Source organism: Tachysurus vachellii, chromosome 18 (genome assembly GCF_030014155.1).
Source record: "Tachysurus vachellii isolate PV-2020 chromosome 18, HZAU_Pvac_v1, whole genome shotgun sequence".
Classification (NCBI taxonomy): Eukaryota; Metazoa; Chordata; class Actinopteri; order Siluriformes; family Bagridae; genus Tachysurus; species Tachysurus vachellii.
Window position 1 is genome coordinate 16,884,291 of NC_083477.1, and position 14,651 is coordinate 16,898,941.

Sequence of the window (14,651 nt, forward strand, 5' to 3'; positions counted from 1 at the left end):
GGACGCCGAACACATGTTTATTACATAAACCAAATTTATCGGACGCATTTGACAGCCGTGTGTTGGATTATTCCCAACAATACATACATTTGAAGAAAGTGCCGTCTGTGCAATGCATCTTCATTTACCTTCCGTGTAGAAACAAGCGCCTACTTATGTTTTCATGTGAGAAAATATTACACTCTGAAACAACAACCACGATCAGACACTTAACACACGTTTGTTTTATTTACAAGTACATATAAAAGCCGTGTATTAAGTTATTGCTAATAATACGTTAAAAAACGGCGCCATCAGAAGTAGGAAGTGACGTTTCACATCAACCCAGTGACTGTTCAGCCGAAGAAAAGGTAAAGAATCGAAACAAACCGAAAATAAATTATTCTGCGTTAATTATTTCATATCGCAGATTTGTTTGTTTATGGCTTATTAACATTTAAATGGCTTATATCCTATGTTTAACAGGAAGCTTTGGAGTCTGAATTAGCGTTTGTTGCTAAAGCCAAACATCCAACTTTGTCTTGGCTGGTCACTGCAATCCTGTTAAGTGTAGTGTTAGACTTGGGCTTAACATTTATTACATAATACTAAAATAAGAATAACATTTGTAAAAATAATATTTAAAATGTATTAACTTGCTTTAAACAATTATTTTGGAGGACTGGCACAAATCAGATTGACATAAATCTAGGCCATAATGGAGGAAATCAGAAGACTATTATTATTATTATTATTATTATTATTATTATTATTATTGCTATTATTATTAAGAATTTATTGTTAATATTAATATAATAACAATAATAATATTAGTAGTAGTAATAATAATCATTATTAGTATGATTATTAGGATTCTTAATTTTATTGTTATTATTGTTGTTGTTATTATTATTTTTATTATTGTTGTTATCATTGTTATTGTTATTATTGTTATCACTATTATTATTGTTATTATTATTAATATAAATATAATAATAATGATAGTAATAATTGTGTGTGTGGAGTTTGCATGTTCTCCCCGTGCCTCGGGGGTTTCCTCCGGGTACTCCGGTTTCCTCCCCCGGTCCAAAGACATGCATGGTAGGTTGATTGGCATCTCTGGAAAATTGTCCCTAGTGTGTGATTGCGTGAGTGAATGAGAGTGTGTGTGTGCCCTGCGATGGGTTGGCACTCCGTCCAGGGTGTATCCTGCCTTGATGCCCGATGACGCCTGAGATAGGCACAGGCTCCCCGTGACCCGAGGTAGTTCGGATAAGCGGTAGAAGATGAATGAATGAATGAATGATAGTAATAATAATAATGATAATAATAACAATAATAATAATTATTGTTATTATTATGATTCTTAATTTTATTATTATTTTTTATTATTATTATTATTATTATTATTATTATGAAGCACTGACTGTGCAGTTAGGAGTGAAGAATAATATAAAGATTATATTTGAGTAGAATGTAATGAATGGTCATTAATTGTGTATGTATGTGGTGTGTCTCCTGCAGGGTGTGTGTGTGTGTGTGAGAGAGATGGAAGGACTATACACACACAGTGTGTATCTGCTGCAGGAACTGCAGGAACAGAGGATTCAGGGGCTGCTGTGTGACTGCACCGTGGTGGTGAAGGGTGTGTGCTTCAAAGCACACAAGAACGTCCTGGCCGCCTTCAGCCCCTACTTCAGGTGTGTATGTGTGTGTGAATTCTATACGTTTGTTACTACATTTTTAGTCTTAATCACTGTAAGCCTATGGTTTAAATTAACCAGCCTTTAATAAAGCACTCATTAGAGAAAGAGGTTCACAATAGGATGTAACTGGATGTATCAATCAGAATTGACAATGTAACAATGCTGTAGGATAATAAAACGTGTGCATTAGAATGTGTACCTATGCGACACACACTGTTTAATGTGTGTGTTTTCAGAGCTCTGTTCCAGAACCCTCCAGCAGCGAAAAACGATGTGTTTCACCTGTCTATTCAGGACGTAGGGGGCATCGGACAGATTCTGGACTACATGTACACTTCCCACCTGGAGCTTAACCCAGACAACGTGCACACACTGCTGCACATTGCACAGAACCTACAGGTACAACAGGTCATTGTTGTTAAATGTGTCCCGAAATGTATGGATTTAAACACACTGTCTTTTAATAATATCAGACACAAAATTAAAGGATTAAACATTGGAAGCTACTCATGTGTACTTTGTAGCACAGTGTATGAAAGAAGTAATGTGCATTATTTAGCACTAAAATATTTATTGAACATTTACTATAAAATTAACACCAGTACTAGCATTACTGGTGCTATTTTGAAACACTTCTTTATAGCATGCAACCATTAAATGTATGTCGTCTTGTTGCATGCCGTTATTTACCTGAATCAAAGTTGTTGTTTTTTTCAGGTGTCTAACATCATTAACATGTGCACTGTGTACTTGAAGCCTGTGACTCCGCCCCTTTCACTGGCTGATTGTGTTCTGGGGAGCCCTTTACCTGCAGAGCCTGACTTCCAAAGCCCCGCCTCCAATGACATCACTAATCCCAATGATCAATACAGACGACCCCAACAGACAAGTGGGATGTCAGTTGCCCCGCCAACTGGTAACCTGGAAGCAGCCAGTAGTCTTCCGGCTCATGGTTACAAACTAAGGAACTTTTACAGCAGACAGTATTTTAAAAAAGTGGCAGAGGAGCAGAGTAATAATAACAATAATAATAATATTAGTAGTAATAATAATATTAAACAAGGTGCCAATCCGAGCCTTCCAAAACCACCCACGAATACAGACAACCAATCACTGCATTCAGCACCGTCTACAACAACCAGTCAGATACAAGCAGACACAGGAAATCCTGCTCTGTCCCAGTCCACCGTTCCTGTGGTGTCACAGACTTTAACATGCTATGCAAATGCTACCATTCCCCCTTCTTCCTTGTCATCATGTTCTAATACTCCTGTATTTCCTGTGAGTGAGGTAAAAACCACCACTGTGTCTCGCACTGTGTGCCCTAAAAAGGCTGTTTACCTGAAGAAGTTTAATTACCATGTTTTAGATGAGGGGGTGGGACCTGAGGGTTTAATTGACAGCTGCAGTTCAGAAAGAGACCAGCAGGTGGGAACAGAACACAGGCCAGAACATGTCAGTGTAGACACGCCCACTGAGGAACCAGTAGAAGAGCCAGAACCCAGGATGATACCTATTCCTGACACACCACAAGAGCCAGAGCAGACATGTCCTCAAAATCAGAGCACAGAAGGGTCAAAAGTTGCCGAAAGGAGTAACAAGTGCTGCTGTGAAGTGTGTGGGAAAACATTCAAACACCCCAGTAATCTAGAGCTACACAAACGCTCACACACTGGTGAGACACAAACACAGCTCTGATACACTCATGCTCTTTAATAAAACCAAGGAACCCACACCACCTGATATTTTGAAATATATGAGGTGTGATGATAGACTGTCATACTGCATGTGCGTGTGTGTGTGTGTTTCAGGTGAGAAGCCATTCCAGTGTAATATGTGTGGAAAGAAGTTTTCCCAGGTGTGTAGCGGTTTATACCTGCAGTTTCCATATCCCACAAGCTGTGACAAAAATGTATACTTAATCTGAGTGTGTGTGTGTGTGTGTGTGTGTGTGTGTGTAGGCGGGAAACCTGCAGACTCATCTCCGTCGCCATTCAGGAGAGAAACCCTATATCTGTGAGCTCTGTGGGAAAAGGTAACAGAGTGTGTTTGTGTGTGTAATGTATTCAAATTCAACCTCAATGCAGTGCCACTAATGTATGTATGTGTGTGTGTGTGTGTGTGTGTGTGTGTAGTTTTGCTGCATCAGGTGATGTTCAGAGGCACATCGTCATCCACTCAGGAGCACGACCTCACCAGTGTGAAATCTGTGGACGAGGTACCTACACACACGTATTTACCCACACGCACACACACACATACATACACACACACACACAATTGACGTCAAACACAATCATAGTATCAAGGCTTTATCAGTAAAATGACTGCTTTTAAAATCAGCTAAGAGTCCTAAGGTGTTTCGTTCACTTTTATCACAAAAATCTTGCAACAATTACAATTTTCATTTAACAAGGAATGACACACTACTAAATTCATGTTATCACGTTCATTATAGAATCTATACCTAATCCGTTTCTCTCCATTAAGTTAGAAAATAGTATCCATTTTTACAGCTTGGCAATTTAAGTGATTGGCGACGATCTTTAGTTGTAATCTGAAGACCGCCAGACACGCAATTGTTTGGACAGCCAGTTAGTTTTGTTTCACCTCTTGGTGCCAGAGACAGAGAAGAGTCTTTATTCATGTTATCTTTGTACCCTATAAGTAGTTCTTTGCGAGGTTCATCGTGAAGAATATCAAGCCCGTTCAACCCTGAAAGCCCATGTACATTTACATTTATAGCATTTGGCAGACGTCCTTATCCAGAGTGATGTACAAAAGTGCTTTCAAGTCTCTATCATTGAATAAATTAACTCTGGTTCACTGTGGGGGCACGGTGGCTTAGTGGTTAGCACGTTCGCCTCACACCTCCAGGGTTGGGGGTTCAATTCCCGCCTTGTGTGTGTGGAGTTTGCATGTTCTCCCTGTACCTCGGGGGTTTCCTCCGGGTACTCCGGTTTCCTCCCCCGGTCCAAAGACATGCATGGTAGGTTGATTGGCATCTCTGGAAAATTGTCCGTAGTGTGTGATTGCGTGAGTGAATGAGAGTGTGTGTGTGTGCCCTGTGATGGGTTGGCACTCCGTCCAGGGTGTATCCTGCCTTGATGCCCGATGACGCCTGAGATAGGCACAGGCTCCCCGTGACCTGAGGAAGTTCGGATAAGCGGTAGAAGATGAATGAATGAATGAATGAATGAATGGTTCACTGGGTTACAGACTTAAGACTTTTTTTTTTTAAATTTTTTTTAAATACACACAAACAACAAGAAGGGGATAAAGTGCTAGTTCAATTAATGCACAAATTTACTTTCAAAACAAATAAATAAATGGTTTATTATTATTATTATTATTATTATTATCATTATTATTAATATTATTATTATTATTAGTAGTAGTAGTATTAACAACAACAACAACAACAATAATAATAATAATAATAATAATAATAATAATAATAATAAATATTGTTATCAAAATAATTCTCCTCGATGAGCCAGGCATTTTAAAATGTCACATGTCTATATTGTCAATATTGTGGTAATTTAGTGATTCCACATATTCTGGGGGTTCATGTATGTGACCTCATTAAAGTACTCAAACGCAAATCTCCTCAGTCAGCTAAAGTTTTAGATGCCACATTTCTATGTTAGTGGAATGTGATTTCACTTATTTTGGGGTTAATAAAGTGCTGCTAGTAAGCGGCTATGTGGAACAACAAAGGATGTCTGGGACATTAAAAACTCACCTACTACAGCCTTGTTGTGTTTATACTCAATAAGTGTAATTCATTAAGAGCCTAACTTTTTTTACTTCTGTTTTACTTCCTGAGATTGTATTTAGGCTTCAAAATAAATATTGTGTTTATTTGTGAAGATTATTTTAATGAATAAATTGCATAAGAATCATTTGCTTTTTTTGGGTCATAAAGCATATTTTCTGCTATAATCCAAAAGCCAATAGAAAAATCCAACTGGCTTTTTTTGTCAAGGGAATCAAGGTCATGCTAACTTCTGGGTTGGCCTCCAAAAATACTGAAATACCTTTTCTGAAATACTGAAATACTCAAAATAAAGTTCTCCCCAGTCAGATAGGCTTTTTGGTATATGTCTGTGTACCAGTGGTTTTGTGGTATCATTTTGTGGGGAGGTGTATGTGATGCCTTGCAACCCTTAACATGGTAATACAGAATGTGGAGTGGCAAGAACACACACCTCCCAAGAATTCTGAGTAATTTGAGGTATGAGCTATGTCTTTGAGTCAAACAGTGCAAAACTAGTTAGAAGCCGACTATACCCTATGGAGAGAGTGAATATAAAAAAAATGCTTCTATTTGCTCCTTTAGACTCATTTTACATTAGTGTGTATTCTGAAACCAGACACAAAATTCCATCCACATATGGGATCAATTCCTGACTCTCTGGACTATGCTGACCACATGGACATGTCAATCATGTCTGTACTGTAAAAACCTTACCTAGAGAGCAGGTATAAAGAGATAACAGAACAGGACCCAGCATTGAGCCTTGCAGGACACCAGTTTAAAATAGGCATGGAGCAGATGATGGAGACACAATGTGACTGTATCTCCTGGTAAACCGCATTGCTATATTTTACCATGTTTTCGAAGACTTATGGGGACGTGTCAAGATAGTCTTGTGATTGGCTTTTTCAAAAGCCAATGATATTTTGGCTGATCTAGCGGGATGCAGTTTCTTATGGCTATGAGGGCAGTTTCTATGATTTCTGCTGCTTTGAAGCCAGACTGGTTAAGATCTTGGAGTTTATTTGGGGCAAGATAGAGGGTCCTCTTTATCTAACACTGACATGAGAACAAAGGAAAACCTTGACTGTACATCTCTAAAAATGACTATTTTCCGGATTTGTCATAATAAAGATAATTAAATGAACCTTCCGTGCCAGGTTTGTAAAATTAAGGTCAGCTTGTTCTACCTCTCCTACTTTACCTCAATAAGCTTTGACATTTCTAATAATGCCATTGTGTCATGATGTACCTCTTGAAAGTTATGAGGGTGGAAGACAGGCTTTCAAAACTGGTTTTTTGAATTAGTAATGGTGGTGTTTATTAAAGATATGGCCCTAAGGACCTGACGTTTAGGTCAGATTTTTGCTAATTGTGCATTCAATAATAAAAATGACAACAATATCAACCAGGAAGAAAAATGCACAAAGTATTGTTCGGCACACCTTTTTTTTGGAATAATATTTGTAATTAGCAGAAGAGATGATGTCAGACATCAGAAGAGGGACCTCCAGAGGGTGAATAGATCAAAAACCTACATTAAGGATGTCAGTTTTTCTCTGTGGGATAAAATGTGCCACAGGTCTGTTTGGGGATAAGTTTTGTTTTTCACTACAAAAATTATATCTTCCATCCATCCATTTTTTGTACCACTTATCTTACACAAGGTCATGGGGAGCCTGACACTTACCCCAGGGGACTTTGGGGATAGGGTTAGGGGGACACTGAACAGTGTTCCAACCATCACAGGGCACAGTCTCAGACACACACTCACACACCCATTCACATGCTACTGACAATTCAGACATGTCAATAAGCCTACAGATCATATAAAGTTCACTGCATTCAACCCTTTTTTTGTGTGTGCATATTTTGTAGTCTTCCCTGCTGGAATTGAACTGGACTTCATAAATATCGGCTAAAAAGAATTAAAAAAAAGCATCCATTTGTTGGATGCACAAGTATTTAGACCTCTGGGCCAATACTGCATAGATCTGTCTAACTATTATTGATTCTTTCTGGTAAAATTACTCAATTTAGATTGCCTGGAGACCATTTTCAAGTCTTAACTAAATCCATTGAGATTAGGGCTTTCTAAAAAAAATCCACATCGTTTATTTTGAACCACTAAAATATAGTGTTGGTAGTATACTTTGGTTTCTTTGTGAATGCCCCGAACTGTTTCAAGTCTCTTGCAGAATGAATCAGGTTTACTTCTAGCATTGTAATTTACTCTGGTCTATCCCTTAAACTCTCACGCTCAATGCTGACCAGTTTCCTTGTTGTTGCTGATCACAAAAATCTCCACAACATGATGCTACCACCACCATGTTTCACTCTATAGCGCATGGGGATCTTCTGGTAGTAAGCAGTGGTGAGATTTCACCAAACGCTAGTCCAGAAATATACATTTTGATCTCATCAGCCCTGAGGAACAAGTGTGTTTATATTGAGATCAGGTGACGCCAAGTTCACTCAGGTGGACCACATGGGAGATTCAACAGAGATTGGGCAAATACAAATGTTATCACTGCTGTATGTTAAATGGTTTAAACAGCACTGCAAACTCTTTGGATGCACTGGATGATTTAGACAGGTATAAAGTGTTGGAGTAGCTTATCTCAGCCATGATTACAAGTTTATTAGACAGGAGAGCTAATATTCATGCCATATTCATGCACTCGGTTCCAAGAAAAATAACGTTTTATTAATTTATAGGAAATAATCTAATGTGGGTGCAACAAACGAGTCCTTATTATATATTGATTTCTTCTTACTAGCCCATAAAAAAAAAGACGCCTCCGCATATTAAACAAATTTTATTTAGCTCCCAACACTGTTTCGTAACACTCTTTTCCAGCAGCAAATTCATACAATAAGCACCAGCTATTAATATTAATAATCATAATCAGCCTTTCTGTTCGTTTAATAATTAATTAGAGTCCATTTAATAATAATCTTCTCAATAAAAGGAGGAACCTTTAACACAGAATATTGAAATATCGAGTCTTTACCATTTGACTCATTTGGCTTGTAAAACGCTCAAAACAGACCAAGACTGTGATATTTGGTACAGAGGTCGTTCTTCTTTTGTCTAATTTTGCCTGAAATCATTTCCTGAAATCTTGCTGGGCCTTCCAAACAACCTAAAATATGGAAACGTTTGGTTCTGCAGCAAAGACTATAGAACAGAATTTTTAATTTGTCAAATATACATTACAGTGAATTATCCCAGCTTTAGAGGTTAGGGTTAGAGCGCAGGATCAGCCATAATACAGCACCACTGGAACAGTGAGGGTTAAGGGCATTGCTCATGGGCCCAACAGTGACAGCACTGGGGCTTGAACCCTGATCTTCCAATCAACAACACAGAGCCTTAACCACTTGAGGATCAGTTGTTCAAATCAAATCAAATTTTATTTGTCACATACACATACATACAAGGTACGAGATGCAGTGAAATGCTTCTTGCATCTGTCCGGTATTTAAGCATAAAAGGAATGCAATTAGGGATAAAAAAATAAAACCAAAACCAAAAATATAAACTATATAAAAACTATATAAAATATGTGAAAAAATAATGTATATACATAAATATACATAAGTGCGTATGGTTTTTAATGATTGTCCTTAAAGTGTCTATGTGCAGTATGGTGTGTATAGAGTGTATAAAGTCGCACTTTGCTGTGTAAGTCCAGAGTTAAAGTGACAGTCCAGAGTTAAAGTGTCATAGTGCAAAAAAAGTGTGCAGAAAAACAGTGAAGATGGAGGATTTAAATAAGGATTTAAAGCTCAGGAGGTTTTGGATTTTAAAATAAGAACATACTGGGTAAATTCAAGGCAATAGGAACAGAACCAGTAGATTTCATTGACTAAAATAGTATAATACATGTCGGATACAAAGAGCTTACACTAATCTATATAAAAGGAGAGAAGAGCCTCGCGTGCCTCTGGCCGAAACCACATAGAAGGTTCCAGGAAGATGATTCACTTTCCAAATCCTCTAATCCATCCTCTCTGGTGCATCTGATATAAGAGCTGCATCAGAACTCCACTTTTAATATTGATGCTCCATTACTTATTTGTGTTGTGTTTCCATCAGCCACTTTTTGGAATAGGGGGTGCTAACAGGAAAACTGAAATTGTGTGTGTGTGTGTGTGTGTGTGTGTGTGTGTGTAGGTTTTGGCAACCTCAGTAATCTGAAGGAGCATAAGAAGACTCACAGTTCAGAAAAAGAGTTTATCTGCGATCAGTGTGGCAAGTCATTCAACATGCAGAGAAAACTAATCAAACACACAATGAGACACACTGGAGAGAAACCGTATTGCTGCCAGACCTGCGGTAAGACACACACACATACACATACACACAGACACACACAGCTTTATATAAAAGTTGTTTGGCTTTAAAAATAAAAACAGCTTCACACTCTCGGGTATTCTCAAATTTGTGGGATCCATCCTTTTTTATCCAACAGAGTATAATTCAGTGCTTAAATACTAAAGTGTGATACAGAAAAACATCACAGGAATGTGTAAATAATAATTTGGTTGGTTTTTAAGCACCACACTGATCCTGCTTCTGGTCATTAACCCAAACCATCTGCATCACCATGCATTGTGCAATTAGCAATTATTTATTGTTTTTCATTTAATCCTGTATTGAAAGAGTGACAGTTTAGTTCTTTAATACACCACCACTGAGTGTTATAACATGCACCATAATGTTTTTAGGTAAGTGCTTTGCCGGGTCTGGTGACCTCCAGCGGCACGTGCGCTCACACACAGGTGAACGTCCGTACATGTGTGAAACCTGCGGGAAAGGTTTCACACGCACCGCAGTGCTTCGCCGGCACCGAAACTCTCACTGCAATGCACAAACACACACCACGTCCTCACCACACCACGCACGCACCTCGCCCACTCACACCGAGGCTGACCCTACACACACACGCGCTCAGCTACATGCCGTAAACACCACTCAGTCTCCACACACTCCTCATTCCAACAATCAGAGTGAACTCTGTGCTCTTCCTCATCCAACCTCTGCCCCGTCACCTCCGGAAAGTTCCAGACAAGCCCCGAGCTCCCATGACGCTACCTCCACTACGTTCTTTTCTTCTTCGTCTGCTACTCTTCCGGATCTGCGCTCAGGTGTTCTGCATCATTTTATATCCAAGCCTCTCCCTTTGCAATCGAAGGCCCCGCCCCATCCTCTAAAGCCCGCCCTCCACTCTGACTCTTCCTTCGGCTGGGACTCGCAATGAAAATGTCTCAGAAAATGCAAGAATTTGATCCACGATGTGTGTTTATTTATTAAATGTGTTACCATTTATTAAAGATGCATAAAATGTTCATCAGTTTTATTTTTTATTACAATCGTTTCTATTAAAGAGATAGAAGAGATGTAAAGAATTCTGCTTTCACCAAATGGTTTATGTCTAGGTTTTCTCTATAGTGTCTGCCTGATTGAAGCTATGACACTAAATTAAATGGAGAAAAAAAAAGCCAAGCTTTTGACATTGAAATTTCTTGCCCGGTTATTGTTTACGATTCATTTACCATGACCACTAGAGTGCGCTATATTCTAATATCCTGAGTGTCCATTACATGCTAATGCAGGGGTGGCCAACCAGTCACATTTTTTACCGTGTTACCGCAAAGAGCCACATCATACACATGGGCACACATGAACACCTTTTTTTCCTGACATTTTGAGAGCGAACTTGACACAAATTGTTTACTCAAATGATCTTGTTCCTGGGAAACTTTGAGGTATTTTCATCGCGCTCACATGCGAAAGACGAAAATACCGTATTGAACTCAAGGGAAGGGAACACGCACAATAAAAAGACACAAATACAAACTTCGGTATGAACGTAAGGGCCGCATGCGGCTCGGGAGCCGCGGGTTGGTCAGGCCTGTGCTAATGTATGACAAATGTTTTTTTTCTTCTTCCTAAATTACTCTTCTGTTCCACGTTGGTGTTAAACCTGTAACTGTTGAAATTAATTAATTTAATAATCTACATCTGGGCCTAGAAGCATAGCCGAGGATGACTTTATGCTGATGCGATGCTTGTTCTAGCATTTAACGGTTTATTTAAGCAATTATCTTTGTGCTGTAGAGATGCTAATTTCTCTCATTTCCATTCTCTCAGGGAGAATAATATAGCCTTTCATCTTGTTAATTTCGGTGTTGTTAAGGACCAGATACCCCAGCTTTTGTCTGCTTTCGTTCTGTTGTGTGACCTTGCCTGTTTGCTCAATGAACCTGCACATGATTGCGTGTGTGTGTATTGACTCACTGCAGTATGCTTTCTTTGCCACACTGATTAATATGAGTCTGAGATCTGATGTTGTCTTTATGCTTCACTGAACAGTGGAATGAAATGAACCTACTCAAGACCCTGTTGCTATGTGGCTTAGAAAGTTTTCCACAGGGTGGTGAATGGGTGGCAAAGAGTATCCTCAGAGTGGCATGTAAATCATAGAGGAAGGCAGAACGAGCTCCAGAATCATCTGTACCGTTTAGTAAAGAGAGTTACATAAACATGGTGATGAACCGAGGATCATGGTTGGATGATTTGGAGAAGATGAGCATTTGTATGGCATGTATCTGTATTTCCTCCTTCCTTGGGAAACCTGGGCTTCATATATCATGCTGTATATGAATGGATTAGTTTGCATCCCAGCAAGATAAAAATCAGTGTCTGTACATTTACATGTAAGAAGACTAATGCAGGAGAGTCGCTAGATCCTTTATCCCGGGACATGAGCCCTATCATTTAAATCATTTGAACGATGTAAACAAGAAAGCTGATTGTAATGCCATCAGAAGCAGAAATATCCTGCATCTCTCCAGTTATAAGCCCCGCCCCCTCGCTCTGCTCCTCCTCCTGAGGAGACGTGACTACCAGGTTAACACTCATCACTGTGTTAATGAGTATTGTGTTCAGTTGGATGAGAACATTATGTTTTCAAGATCTAATGTACTTAGCACAACATTAGCTTGTTTACCTTCAAAATCCATCAAATGCCCCTGAATCTAACTAATGGAAACGTCATCTGATTGGCTTCAAATCACACCATCTGTGTGAAACCCGGTCGCTTTATACTCATCACCTTAATTAAAGATGTATTCGATGTAAACAAATTAAAGAAAGATTGTCTTGTCAATCACTTAAGAAGAAATGCTGCTGTTAGAAATGGTGATAGGCTGTAAGTTGGTTATATTTGCCACAGCATCTTCTTTTCATGCTGTGCAACACTTTATTAGAGTGAATGAGTGACCTGAGTGAGATAGATACAGTTTTTCCTCCATTTTTATTTCAAACCATTTGCTTTTCTTAACGTACTTCTCATCTATTTCTCACATCTACTGTAAGTCTTCTATAAATGGCCTTTTCAGGTGCTGTTAAACATTATACGTTATATATATATTTTCTTGGCATAAATGTATTAGAAATAACATTCAATTTTTCTTAACAGAAAGGTTTTCTTTGGCGTTCAGCACTGTGAGCTTCTTTTATGGAGTTTTGCAAATTAGATGTGTTTTGCATGCTGGGTAACTTGCTGGTTGATTGGGATTCGCCAATGTACGTGTACATCCATCCATCCATCCATCCATCCATCCATCCATCCATCCATCCATCCATCCATCCATCCATCCATCCATCCATTAATTTTCCTTACTGCTTATGCTTATGCAGGGTTGTGGGAACCTCAACTGTTTAGGGTGCAGGGAGCCTTGTGTACATGGGGGATACGTCCTGGACAGGGTGTCAGTCCATGAAAAGGCGCAATCACACATCCATTCACAGAATACAGAGTTAGCAATAAGCCTGCAATGCATGTCTTTGGACTGGGGGAAGAAACCCATGAAGAATGTGCAAACTCACCAGACACAAGACAGGAATTAAAACCCAAACCCTCACTTAGAGAAACGCAAACACTTTGAAACTTTTTGTAAATCTGGTTGTTTATTTATTTATTTATTTATATTTATTTCAGTATGGCTTAGACAAAGATTTCCACATAACTTGGCTAACAGAGACCACTTAATTAAACACAGCAAATCAGTCCCTATTAACTTAATAACCGTATTTTAAATGCGTCACAATAAGCACACAAAAAGCTGTAGACATGGCCATCCCGTTCTAAACCCTGTCCAAAAGCCTGCGTTCTGATGTGAAGAGCAGAGATCGAGACCCTGCAGGGAACGAAGAGATTCTGCATGAAGTCGTGCTCGCAGATTCCTCGCTCTGTATTGTACAGTCTCATGTCTCATCAAGCATTTTACTGTGGGAGAAGAGGGAGCTTTCACAGAATACTAACAGCAGGGGGGCAAATATCTGTGACAGATGGTTTTTGCTAAAAATAGGTTTTAGATGATTTTTTGCAATAGTATAAATTCACTTTATTTATTTATTTTTTTTAGAATCTTGTTAGCACTGTTGCAAAGAATATGCTTGTCTTTTGTTTGTGTTATGTTCTATCCAGTCGCCATTTGTCCCAAACTACTTTCTATACATAAAAAAGGACCTTTATGTAATAAAAACTAGTTTTCAAACTCTGTAAGGTAAATGAATATCAAATCAGACATTTCTATCTGTCTTTCTTTACTTCTGTCTCTCTTGCTCTCTCACACTCCTTCCTTCTTTCTGTCTCCCCCTTTTCTCTATTTTATTGTCTTTTTTTCTGTCTCCCTCCCTGTCTTTTTTCTCACACTCTCTTCCCTACCTCGCTCTCTATTTTAAGCGTTTTTCTCTCTATTCTACCCCCGCCACCTCTCTCTCCATCTCTCTCTTTCTCCCTCCCCCCCCTCTCGCTCTCTTTTTCTCCATCTCTCTCTCCCTCTCTCTCTGTCTCTTTCTCCCTCTCTCTATCTCTCTTTCTCTATCTCTCCCTTTCCCTCTCTCTCTCTCCCTCCCTCCCCCCTCTCCCCCTCTCTCTGAAGCGGATCTGGTTCTCAGTTCGCGCGCTCAGTGCTCTGAGGTGTCACGGTAACTCTCTCTATCCCCTTTTTAGTGGAATTAAACTATGTTGTGACTTGAGTCATTTAAAGAACTTTTTTTTAACTCCACAATGACACGTTTAGCTGCCACGCAGCCCGCGTGCGAGCTCCTCTCCAGTAGCGGAACGGATGCCGTACCGTCACTGCTCGCGCTGCTCGCGCTCACCTGACACCGTCCGCCCGTGACT

The 14,651-nt window shown here is 39.3% G+C and overlaps 1 protein-coding gene across 2 annotated transcripts; it reads left to right on the forward strand.

The window, feature by feature from the left end:
* Nucleotides 1-202: 202 nt before the first annotated feature.
* Nucleotides 203-10,803, forward strand: zbtb49 (zinc finger and BTB domain containing 49). Of its 2 annotated transcripts, XM_060892774.1 has the most exons (9): nt 203-350; nt 1,504-1,679; nt 1,922-2,084; nt 2,403-3,360; nt 3,497-3,543; nt 3,647-3,720; nt 3,821-3,903; nt 9,629-9,790; nt 10,183-10,803. In XM_060892774.1, exons 2-9 carry the CDS (start codon nt 1,528-1,530, stop codon nt 10,713-10,715), a joined length of 2,172 nt encoding a protein of 723 aa, XP_060748757.1. In that variant the 5' UTR covers nt 203-350; nt 1,504-1,527; the 3' UTR covers nt 10,716-10,803. The 2 variants fall into 2 exon arrangements, with proteins under 2 accessions (XP_060748757.1, XP_060748758.1); XM_060892775.1 differs by lacking the exon at nt 203-350 and having other exon boundaries at nt 1,539-1,679; nt 1,980-2,084.
* Nucleotides 10,804-14,651: the final 3,848 nt, after the last annotated feature.